Raw genomic sequence first — 13,224 nt, 5'->3', positions numbered from 1 at the left:
TGTTTTTTGGAGGGGAAACTGGGAATAGAGAAATTCGCATGTAAATAAAGAAAATATCTAAAATAAAATAATAATAATAATAATAATAACTTTCAAAATAATTTTACATAAAAAGAGAAATATCATTGAATCCCAGTTTGTCATGTCCAGTGCTCCTGCTTGGAGATGAGGAAAGGCAATGGGCAAAGTTCTGCATGGTCTGAGGACGACAGCAAGGAACACTAGCAAAGAAGCCAAAAGCCCATCTAAATACAAGCCAACAGACCGAGTCTATTTAGTGTTGGAAAGAACACCCATGTCAGTGAGCCATGGGCAACAGGCAGGGGAGGGACAGAGTGTCACTGTGCTTTGAAGGAACAGTCTGACAACGTAAAGGGAAGAAGTACATTTTGCCAGCAGAAGTAAGTCATAAGGATAGAAGAAGCAGAGAAAGAAGCACAGCTCACTGCGAGGCCAGTGAGAAGCCCCCCTGTCTGCAGCGCCCAGAGCCCATGCTACCTATGGGCATCCACAGAGCTCTGGAGTTCACTCTACCAACAAACACCAAGCTCAGAATTTTGGAAAACATTCCAATATCATTACAATGAACTAGAGAAAGACTCATAGACAAAGACTCACTGTAGAAAGTCAGAGGCACACACAAAGCTCAACAAATTCTATAAAGTTAAGGGAAAAGAAAATCAAAAGACAAAAATTCACATATATAAACAAGGGTAGATTATCCGTGAGAAAACAACAAAGATACATAAGTAAAAGTAATGCTTTAAGTAGAACTTAATATGCTTAAACAAGAATTTAAGGACATAGGAAACACTTTTTAATGGTCTTAAAACTTAAAACACAGTAACTGAGAAGAAAAGTTGACCAAAAAATTTTAAGGAAAGGAACTAACAAAATGTTAACAGCCCAGAGCATCACCAGTCTATAATCTTGGTGCCTGGGAGGAAAAGGCAGGATGAGATGTGAGAGCCGCTGACAGGAAAGGAAAGGAAAACCAGCAAAAGAGGGGTGGGGGAAACGATGGGAAGGACAGAAGAGAAGGTGTGAGCCAGCGGCAGCTGAGAGGAAGAGCAGGCGGACCAAGCACAGCACTGGGCAGCAGCAGCAAGAGAGGATCTGCAGGGACACGGTGCTGGGAAGGCAGGAGAATCATAGAAGCATTCATTGCAGCCATCTTCTCAGGAAAGGAAGATTTCTCAGAGAAACAAAATGCTCAAAACGCCTGTATTGTTTCCATAGGAGAATATAAATTAGTGAAAGGATCATGATCTATAACAAAACTTCAGTCGACTTCTGTTCACTTTTCCATTCTTTATCTAAATTCTGATCTTAAAACTCCAAGGAGACAACAATAATCACCATGCATATTGTCTGAAGAACTGCCTTTACATAGATTGCTTCCTTGGATCCTGAAAAAACCCTGAATACACAAGTGGCAAAAGGGGAGCTAGAATTTCAACATCAGACTTTTGACTCCTGAGCCCATACCTGTTCTCTGTTTATTGAGTTCTAACTGGACACTGTTATAGTTTACTATACCCACTTGTGGAGCTCACTACATTAGTATCTTTATATACCTAATACTTGGAGTAACAATTCAATGTTGAGCTATGAATAAGTAAAGCCATGTCACATATAGAGCACTACCATTCATCTGGAAACATTGATTAATATATATGCATATATATTAAATTTTGCATTGTCTCTTTTATAACCTGCCAGCTTGTAGGAGACTGGAATATACATGTGACCAAAATTTTCCCAGTCAATACCTGCCTAACACATTAGCAACCTTCAACAAGCACTAAGAGAGGAAGTTCGAAGTGCAGCATCCAGCACCTGATAAAAGAGACAAACGTTGCAACCTCAAATTACTCTGAGGAGACAAAGGCTCTATAGAAGGATTGTAAAATTAGCTGCAAGACACATTTAAAAGCTACTAATGGAATCAAAATACATTTGCAGCATTTCAAGAAGTCAATCATACAGCAGGGTATTCAATCTGCAATTCAATATTTTTCCTCACTTACTTTGTCAGTGGACAAGCAATTTTCCCCTAAGAGAAGCAAATATCAAAGCCCCTTGGGCTTGAGAAAGGAAGACGTTACACAAGCAGAGTGCTTTCCAATACTGTGTTCAGAAAGGGGCCCACAAGAACCCGAGGGAGCCCAGGGATAAAGGTCTGCTGCCGGGGAGCAGCACTCAGACCTGCCCTCTGCAGAGCGTCTCTGGGCAGAGCCCCTCAGCGCTGCTGTGCCGAAAAGGCTCAGTGCCCACTTGCTCTTTCCTTGTATCCTGCACACTCGCATAGTTCTGTCCCTTTCTCACATTTGGACAGATTTTAAGCTGCAGAAAAGACAAGGTGATCACATGATGAAACTCCACATTGCTCACTATGCTACATGAGTTTGCTTTTCTGAATATGCAAATGCTTTTTTTTTTAATTTATAACTTGAACCATCTGATAATAAGCCATGAGCATCATACTTGTTTGGTCAAATTTCAGTGATTTTTTCCAAGATCTGCTTGATTTAACCTCACATAAAACTAAAAAGTTACAAAAGTCTAAGAAAATCAGGGCTAATAAATTCTTACAAACATGAAATAATGTGTCTATTCCTACAAAAACATAAGATAAAATGTCCACTATGTAGGAAAACTCCCTACACCATTCTTGTCTGGGGCAGATAAAGATAACAGTCACATAATCAGAAATGCTGATCACCTAATCTGAGGGAAGGCAGTTACTATAAGGAACCCAGGGGATCTGACCCAAGGCCTGGCTGTCTGCCTGTCTTCAGTTGCCGCTCCATTCCACCTTACAGTCCAGGGCTGGGAAAGGTGGGTGATAACATGTCTACATGAATCATAAATGGAAGAAAAAACAGTACTTCATAATGTGAACTGTGAATATGAGCAGAATTAAGGTTTGGTGTCCCATAAAACAGTAAATTGGTATCATTTTTTAAAAGTATTACTTTGCTGGATTAAATCATAATTACATATTTCAATGTAAGTCAATTCTAATAATACTAATGGAAGACTACTATAACTGCCTAAGATTTCCTTTCAAAAGCACTTCCTTGGGAATCTTTTCATTTTTTTTTTTTAATCATTCAAGAGTCTGTTTGGTTTTTTGTTTTGTTTTGTTTTGTTTAATTTTTTTTTTATTAGATACTTTCTTTGGGGAATCTTTTCAACACCAAGCCATTCAGTGCTTTAGAAGATTACTTTTAGATCAATATATTTTTAGAAAAATAACAAGCCAAATAAAATCACTACATAAACAAGCAACCTAGCATATGCCCTTACCTTGTGCTTTAGTTTCCTTGTTTCATCCCTCATTGTAAACATACACAACTGCTCACTACACAACAGATATATACTAAGTGCAGGCCTATAACCTTGACCAACTGTTACTTTTTGTACAATCCCCCCCACACACACATGAATAAGTAGAGTGCAGCCAATGTGACGAGAATAATTAGCATTCACCAGTCTTAAATGATTTCATATTTATGGGCATACCGAAAACTACTTACAATCTTCTTTCAAGCTAGGAGGGGTCATGTAGTTAGTTTGATGAATGAACAAACACTATGTCACTTTCTAGGATAAGTCTGTGAAAGTTCTACCTTTAATTCCTTTCTGCCCTTCCAAAAGCCAGCAGTTGAGATACTGGGGCCTCAAGAAGTCATCTTCTATGGATTCTTTAATCATGGATTACAAGAAGCTGCCTAGAGAAGACCCTGCAGGTTTGGCCAGGGATTTTGATGTGGCAAGCCACAGACATTTGAGGTGTTCCCATATGCTAATGTGATTGTCCTGATTTTCACACCCAGTCTAGCCTACATTACACTACAGAGTGCTATACTTTGGATCTGAAAGGTCCCTGGGTCCATGTGCTTAAAGGCTGGTTACCAGCAGTGGTTCTATCAGGTGGTGGGGCAAGCTCTAGGAAGTGGCATTGTGGAAGGACATTCGGAAGGCCAACCACTGGAAGCACACCACCCCAAAGAGCCATGGGGAGCCTGGTAGACACTCATATCAAGTTCATGTTTTCTTTTACACCATCTGATCCCATCATGAGCTACTACCATGCAGAACCAAGCCACCGTCAGTCAAAGAAACTTAGTTATTTATGTCAGTGGTAAAAAGCTGATACAAAATATAAGTCCAATACATGAAAAAGAGTGAATACAGGGGCAGATAAACAGTTCCTATAAACATGGAAGCATGTACACCATGTTAGTTAAGAGCATGAGACCTGGCACTCTAAACCTTCATTGTCTGGCTATGCAGCCCAGACCAGAGTACTTTCTTACTCTCGATTGCTAACTTGGGTTAATCAGAATACCCACCTGAGGGGGGACTGAGGTGAGCTAGCTCAGAGTAAAAGCACTCAGAAGAGTCACCAACACAAAACCAGCTTTTAAATGTTAATATCTAAATGAAAAAAACACAAGTAATAAAGCAATAGCTAGACTAGGTTGCTTTTGTTTTCATTTGTATATTATTTGAATGTGCACTTATACACGTGTGCATGCCAGGATGTACAAGAAGAAGTCAAAGGATAACTCTGTGAAATAAGTTCTCACCTTCCACCTGAATGGGCTCAGGATGTGGAGCTCAGGCCGCCAGGCTTGCAAGGCAAACGTGTACCTATTGAACCATCTCACAGACCTAGGCTGCTTTTCTAATATCTGACAATGCCATTTCTAAAAGTGAAGCCAAGTTAAGTTCAATATACTTTACTATATTTGATATGTAATAAAATACTAAAATCATACTACCATTGCTTAACCTTCCTTTTTTGATACAAAATTTTCTGGTTACAAAGGGTTCCTTTGTCTAATACCAATTAGAAAGTAGTTAAGCAGATTGTACTAATTCATACCTCAGTGACCTTGTCTCCACCATTAGTAACTTGCTTATAATACGGTGAGCCTGAAAGGACTCTCCATGCAGAAAGGCCACAGCTAGAAGCTTTAGAAATGCCCAGTTCAGCAGTTTCACATCCACCAACCAGTAAAAGCCTAAAAATGACAAGAAAAGAATTAATAATTACAAAGATGAACAAGATAATAAGAAAACAAAGAATACAGAAACAGCCACCTTTACATAGAAAACTAAAATTGCTATCATTATACCTAGATAATTAGTATTTTTGAAAGAAAATCTAATGGTCTTTCTATTAGAACTTCACCTCCACTGGTAGAGAAGCAAAGGGCAAACATTTAGGCACCTAAACGCATACAGAAATTTAGAAATAAAGAAAACTGCCTTGTACCCACAGCCAAACAGTGGATGGAGCTTGGGGACTTTATGGAAAAATAAGAGGAAGGACTGGCAGTCCTGAAGGGGACAGAAACTCCACAGGAAGACCAACAGAGTCAACCAACTAACCTGGATCCTTAGGGCTCTCAGAATCTGAACCATCAACCTAAGAACATAAACAGGCTGAACCTAGGCCTCTCTGCACATATGTAGCAGATGTGCAGTTTGGCCTTCATGTGGGTCCTGAAAAACTAGAAAGAAGGCTATCCCAAAAGCTGTTGCCTGTACATGGGATATGTTCTAACTGGGCTGCCCTGTCATCAGTGGGAGAGGAAGTGTCTCACCTCGTCTCACAGAGACTTAAAGTGCCAGAGTAAGGGAAATGCCCAGGGAGGCATGGGCACCACCTGCTCTGAGGAGATGGGAAGGAGGCATGGGGTGACCAGGAGGGGGCAGTGAGCAGGATATAAAGTGAATAATTTAAAAAATAAAATTAGAAAACAAAAAAAGAAAGCAAACTGTCTTGAACTTGTATTTACAGTTTGCACACACTTTATCAACCCTAACAAGCATTAACAACAGTTGAACAGCTTCAACCAGATACGAATACATAAGTGTCAACACCATACCTGATGCAATGTGGCACAGCTGCAGCCTCAGAAAGGCATGGCAGCAGCTGGGTGTGCTCAGTGGGAAAGGACATACAGCAATAACTTCTCAGAGGTAAGATGAGGTGAACAGCAAGTGATTAATGGTTCACTTCTATCTGCCACGCTCCATTAGCCAGCTATGGCCAGTTACTAAGAGGGCAAAGAGCCTACCAAATACTGGAAAGCAAAAAGTGTTACTATGCAGCTACTGCAAAACTAAGCTGGCTAATCATTGAGTCCAAGCAGCCATTTCCTGCAAGTTACATTAGGGTCTGCACATTTGGCAGGGTCCTACATAGGAGGCGTCACAATCACTTCTGTAAGGTGGGGGGAGGGAGTAGGGCCAGGAAGATGATCAATGGGGAAGGACTTGCCATGTAAGCCTGGCAACTGAGTTCCAGTCCCAGAACCCAGGGAGAAGAGAAGTGACTCCACAAAGTTGTCCCCTGACCTCCACACACAGGCCATGGCATACACATGCACTTGCACATGAGCACACACACACACATGAATAATAATTAGTAACTAAATAATAATTAAAAACTAAAGGTAAATTTGGATACATTGACAGGAAAATATCCATTATCAATGGGTTATCGTCAATGGCAACAGACAACAGAAACAATAACAAAAAAAATAAATGCACTTCTTAATAATTCAATTAGTAACAAATAATGAAGAGTTTCATGGCCATGCCCTAAGAGAGTGAGTGAAAGACTTCCCAGCAGATGTTTACTGGACCTCTGCTCACATGAGGCTGTACTCACACCATCAACCACTATTTCAAGTGATAGGACACTGTCAAACCCTTTTCGTCACCACAAAACTTCCTCTTGTTGAGGAGAAGGTGTGCTTTCATCAGAAAACCCACAACTTGAAACATTTCAATTTTTTGGATTTTTAGATGTTTTTTTCTTTTAGAAAAGAAAGAACTACTTCACAAGATTCCTTAAATGTGACATACCAAAAGTTCGAAATTATATAACTATATTAACCAAACTTACCCACCCCCACCCCCAGCCGTTTTTGAGGCTGACCTCAAATTCAGTCTTCTTGCCCTGCCTCACAAATGCTGGGGTTACAGGTGTGTACCACCACGCACCACATGACATCACATGATGACCACTCAATATTTCACCTTTGAGACAGTATATGTCCAAGAATTGTCAAAAAGAACTGCACTATTATAAAAGGTGACAGCTGTCTTCCAGTCCTTCTTTGCACCTTCTGAGCTAGGCAGCAGAGAGAAGTAAAGTTGCCCATCAACTACCCTCATGTAGAAATTGTCTCGGCTTTTCCAGGTGGGCCCAGATAACCACGAGGACCTTAAGAGTGGAAGGCAAGCAGAAGTGTCAGGCTCAGAGTGAAGCAATGTGGAAAAGAGTCTGATAGGCTAGGCCAGCTTTGAGGCTAGGCAGGGTAACAAGCCAGGGAATCCATCAGGCAAACTTCCAGAACAGCCCTGCTAGCAACTTGACTAGCTCACTAATGCTCATTCCAACTTCTGACCTCCTGAAGCGGACATCAATGTGTGTGATGTCAAGATCATGACTGTGTGTTAGAGCAGCCTTAGAAAATTAAAGCACACTGTCTTTCATTTCCAATAATAAAAAGCAGATGACTGATCAGACTCCATTCCGTTGCTTCTCATCCAACCACTGCTTTCTAATGTGTTTCTTAACTGAGCCTGCAATAACTAGAGGAAAAAGAGGAGGGGGAAGAAATCTAAGAACTCCAAAACTGAGTAGAAGCCCTCCGGTGTCTCAGCTGAGAGCTTATCCCAACTCAGTCCCCACTAAGCACAGCTTCAGGCCTCAGTCCTTTCTCACACTGCCTTGCCAGCTAGTTCACATCAGAAAATCGAGAGTAAACAGTTTGAGAGGATGACTCGAAGCAACCTATTTGGACTATTTGCATTCCAGGCAGCTCCTCAGTGCTAACAGACACTTCAGTGTATTCACCAAGGCCAAAGATAGATGGGTCTCCAGTCACAAAGTAGCACAAGCACCTGCCTGGAGCGCTCGCTCACCCAGTGTAGACGACTCTGTGCAGCAAATACTTCCCCAATATTTATAGACAAAGGTTTCATTATATCTCTAAACCTAACTACCGATTTGAAAAAAATATAGATTAAAAATACTCTAAATGATAATACAAAGATATAATCAACAAAATCTAGATATTAGAGATATAGAAAATAAATAGCTAGATTTCTTCAAGATGTATAAAATCTCTCTCTCTCTCTCTCTCACACACACACACACACACACACACACACACACACACACACACACCTAGGTTCTATAAGAAAACAGATCAAGCAAGCCATATGGAGCAAGCCAGTAAGCATCACCTCTCCCTTGCATCTTTACACCTATATATTAGTACAGCTCTTGATCTTCATTAGTGAAGCTAAGAATTAAGACAGAGATTCATAACTGGTCAAAGTACAGAAGACAAGAGACTCTAGAGCATTCAGCCTTAAGTAGAACATCTGTATCACAGCCCTCTCCCCAGGGCTCAGGGATTATCAAGGGAAAGGAAGCAGAAAGACTGGAAGAAGTAGTGAAGGATGCTACACAACAGTGATCTCCAGGCATGGCAGGGCCCCTGCACTCAAAACCAAAACTACATTTCCTTTATAAAACCAAAAGGGAGAAAAAGAAGTTGTCTTCATAATCTTCAATATGGAATTCTGTGGGAATTAGCAGAAATTATCATGGTTTGGGGAGTCAGTACATAAAGCTGAAATGCCTTTGCAGAAAAGTATGTGATATATAGGCATGTCTTTCTCATTAATTTTTTTTTTGGTTTTTTTTTTTGGTTTTTTGAGACAGGGATTCTCTGTGTAGTCCTGGCTATCCTGGAAATCACTCTGTAGACTAGGCTTGAACTCAGAAATCTGCCTGCCTCTGCCTCCCACATGCTGGGACTAAAGGCATGCGCTACCACTGCCCAGCCAGACAAGGCCATTTTTTACTCTGTTGACATTGATGAGTACCTGAACTCTCTCAATTTGTAGTTAATGAATAGGATGTACATGGCCTGTTTAGCAGGCTCCCACCCCTGTCTGTACATTCCCTATGTCCACAGCCTTCAATGCATACTCTTACATAGAAATGAGCGTGGACCCAATCCATCCTAGATGATATCATTAGTAACCATTAGGAACCACTGACTCCTGCAACACCGAACCTTGGGGGCAACCTTAGAGCTAGGTACAAAACAGCATCACAGGGGCATGAAATGCATGGAGGAAGGCATCATCAAGTGCTTTCCAAGGAAGCAGCCTTTGAAAAGCTCCTAGACAAGCAAGAGTGTTAAATAGCAGCACTTGAGCCAAGGGAGCAGGCTGCACAAGAGCACAGCTGAGGCTGTAACAGCGTGTAGAAACTGTAAGAGATGCAATGAGTACCCACAGCCTCAAAAGAGCAAGCAAAAAACAGAAGAGGAAGTGCAGGTGGCTGTTAGCATCACAAATATTTAATCACAGTCAGTTTCTTAAGCACTTAGCACAAGTCACTGCGATGTGCAACCGTTAATCAAGTCGCGACCCAGCACTGAGGTGGAGCCATTTGGGTGGTGTCTGCTTCATCTTTTATTCTTTACAGCCTTTACTCAGAGTGTTTCTCTCAAGAAACATCTATGTAGGTGCAAGAACTGTCACTGCACAAAGATAACACAGTCTCTGTCCTTGGCTTAACCTCTAAGCTTCAGCTCTCCTTCCTGAAAAAAACGGGGAGTTTAACCAATGACAGACAGAAACTGTTCCAGCTTGGACACTCGAACTCTGGAAGTCAAAGCAGGAACATGGGTGCCAGAAAATTAGAGCGGGTGCTGTATTAACTTGAGCTGGAATACAGCAAGTGACACACTGCCTGAGCACAGGACAGGCAGGTAATACAAGCCCCTCAGCACCAAGACCTAATGTAATGCTGGTGAAAGTCACACAGAAAATGCAATTCAAGAACTAGAGATGGTTTATTGTCTTAAATAGAGTAATTGTTGGAAGAATCTGCCATCTAGTGGTACGAAATCCATTCCAGCTCACAAAACAAAGAGCTGGAAATAACAGAAACCCAGCTGGGATAACCCAGTCAGCATTCAGAAAGCTCCTCAGCACTCAGCATCCATTACTTCAAAGTATTCTCTGTCTCCCTAAGGACCATCTCCAGAGCCTCCCAGAACAGCCATGGCCCCAGTTACAGGGTGTGAGGAAGACAGCCTTGACTTAACTATTCTTCAGCAACATAGCTCACCCCAGCCACCAACCATCCACTTAAACCCAACTATTATTCTCTGTAAATGTCTCAAGTTTGGCTTAACAGAAAGTTCACTTCCAGGACAGTATGTTTTCAATCATCCAAATACTGAAATCCCCCTCTGCACAGTTATGACTTGTATTATTCATCAATCAGATACTTTCCACTGACTGTGTGAACCGTGAGTGTTAAGTGTTCAAATGAAGGCCAAAGGGCCTCTTGTTCTTTCTCATTTACTCAATTATTTATACAATAGTGCTATAGCTTGGGCATGGTTTAGGTGTAACTCAAGGCTCTGGCTCCATGTGTTGAAGTTTGATGCCCACTGTGAAGTACTAAGAGTATACAAAATTAACCTAACTATAGTGCCTTAAGAGATGGAATCTTTTATCCGTACTAGATAAAACAATTAGAAGGAACCTCCATGATTTAAACTTAGTGGTAGAGATGCTAAATGGGGGCTGGAAGCTCTCTTCCCCTATTGCCCCCATTCCCCTCCTCTTTCCTGCTCTCTTTCCATGTAATTATCTGAAAGGCCACAGGAAGACTATCTACCATGAAGACTATCCTCCAGATAATGCCCACAGACCTTAGACCTTCAGAACTATAAGCCAAAATAAAAACTCTTTTCTAAAAACAAAAACAAAACAAAACAAAAAACAAACAAACGAACAAAAAAACATGCCTCCAGTATCACCTGATAGCAAGAACAGACTAACAAAAAAGCTTCATGCAGTGTGACATACATCGTGACATAAGGATCTTGAGGAGTCTCAGGCAGCAAACCACATTTAGTAGCAGCTGCATCATGTTACCCACTTAATGAGATCACTGAGTTGTACTGAAACTGTTGTAAGCATGAATATCATGCAAAAGGACACTTTCTTCCCACAAAAGAGGTATTTTCTCTGCCTTTCAAAATTGTTGAGAAATAGTCTAAAGTAGTTAATACTAAACAGTAATTGTGTAGTCATCAAAGACCTGATGAAAATTCAAAATGGAATAAATTAAATTTTGCTTATCAATATTTACAATTAAATTAACGACAAAGACTAAAAAAAATTATACACTATAAAAAGTAGTGTCAGTGTCATTTAAAATGTATACACATCTCATATTAAGTCATATTAAACATCAGTATTTGTGAGCATATGACCACCAAGATTGACTATACATTCCTGAAGTGCAGGGAGCACTCCAGATCTCCTCTAGCAAGCATTCCACCCACCTTGTAATAAATGTGCAGTGTCAGAGCTGGAGAGATGATCACTGGTTTAGAGCACTTGCTGCTGATGCAGAGGACCTGGGTTCAAATCCCAGCACCCATACAGTGGCTCACAACCATGTGTAATTCAAGTTTCATGGACTCTCACACTCTCTTCTGACCTCTGAGGAACTAGGCACACACACAGTACACATACACATATTCATATAAAATATTCTTATATATAAAATAAATACATCTTTAAAAACAATTTTAAATTCAGTGTTGCTTCCTCTGAGAATGCAGATGAGGTAAGAGACTCCTTCAGCCAGAACCACAGTTCAAACAAAAGTAAAACCAGCAGACCAAAGAGAAGAAAAGGAAGACAATGGTGGCATGCTGGGTAGAGGAAGCAGGGGGCAGGCGGGCAAGAGTATGACATAGTCTGAGGGTTTAAGGAGGATAAAGTGCATGTCTTGGGCTGACTGAGATATGGAGGGAAAATAACCAAGCATGTCCATAACCAAACATATTCCCAAGCTGCCCAATTAATTTCTGTCTCATGTTACACTATTCACCACCTCAATTTCTCTTCTTGAACAAAGCTTCAGTGCGAGACAACACAATGAATTTCATAAAAAAACAAGAGTTTGCATGTTATCAATTTATCCCAACTCTACTATGGCTGATTTATTGTGTACTTATAACATCCTTGTAGATGATGAATGTCACATGTTCATATTCTAGAGAAACAGAAAATAAACAAAAGTGTGATAAATATTTTACCTTCTTTCATTTAAAAAAGACCACACAGTGAAAATACAAACTGCAAAGCAAATGTTTTATCACTCCCAGTGGGATATTTGCATTCATCCCTGCATGACAGCAATTCTCAACAAGAAACATAAGTGTCATCCATCTCCAAGTGATGCTATCAAGTTACATGACTGTAGAATCAACGGGAGCTCCTCCTTAAGTTTAGAATACACCTTTCTACAACTCATTAAATAAACCATTCCTGCTATGAAACATGCCGTGGGATGCTTAGAGTCTCACAGGCTGGGATTACAGGCATGCACCTCCATTTCTGGGTTGGTAATTAACAGGAATCTTTAGCTAACCAGAGAAAAGAACACATGTCACATATATTGCCTACAAAGTTGTACATGAGTCAACACTCAGCATTCTCCTTTTGACCTAAGGTAACTAATATATTTGTCAACTGGTTCTTTCAAAGCAGCCTCCCTGCTATTCCTAGACAACACCAAGGACATTTCCAACTCAGAGCTAGCTATTCTGTCTACAAGAGCCATAATATACTGGTATCCAAAAACAAATATCCTTATCTTCTTGCTGGTCTTTAACCTAAACATTTTTTAAATGTGTTTGTGTGTGTGTGTGTGTGTGTGTGTGTGTGTGTGTGTGTGTGTGTGTGTGTACATACATCACAATACAGGTGTGGAAATCCAAGGACAATCTGTAGAAGAAGTTGGTTCTCTCCTTATACCATGTCATTTCCAAAGACATCAAGTTTCATGACAAGCATAAAACTTTGCCTGCCTGGACATCTCAATAGCTAGACTAATAGACCAGTGATTCTCAACCTTTCTAATGCTGTGACCCTTTAATAAAGTTTCTCATGTTGTGGTGATGCCCAACCCTAAAACTGTTTGTTTTACTACTTCATAACTGTAATTTTGAAACTGTTATGATTCATAATGTAAATATTTGATGTGCAGGATATCTGAGATGAAGGATATCTGATATGTGAGTGCTGTGAAAAAGGCACTTGACCCACAACAGGTCGTCCGCACAGGTTGAGAACTACTGC

The 13,224-nt window shown here is 40.6% G+C and overlaps 1 protein-coding gene across 5 annotated transcripts in view; it reads right to left on the bottom strand.

The window, feature by feature from the left end:
• Positions 1-13,224, bottom strand: part of Nbas (NBAS subunit of NRZ tethering complex) — a 386,817-nt gene that overhangs the window by 346,572 nt on the left and 27,021 nt on the right. For all 5 annotated transcript variants that reach the window (XR_004114347.1, XM_031356464.1, XM_031356465.1 and 2 more), the window contains exon 10: positions 4,898-5,036. Coding sequence is in view for 4 of the 5 variants with exons in the window: in XM_031356464.1 (XP_031212324.1) it covers positions 4,898-5,036 (139 nt within the window). In the remaining variant the exon portion in view is untranslated. The remainder of the gene's footprint in view (positions 1-4,897; positions 5,037-13,224) is intronic.

Source organism: Mastomys coucha, unplaced genomic scaffold (genome assembly GCF_008632895.1).
Source record: "Mastomys coucha isolate ucsf_1 unplaced genomic scaffold, UCSF_Mcou_1 pScaffold6, whole genome shotgun sequence".
In the NCBI taxonomy this organism is placed as follows: Eukaryota; Metazoa; Chordata; class Mammalia; order Rodentia; family Muridae; genus Mastomys; species Mastomys coucha.
Note: the sequence above shows the minus strand (reverse complement) of the source record. Positions and strands in the feature narration are given on the sequence as shown.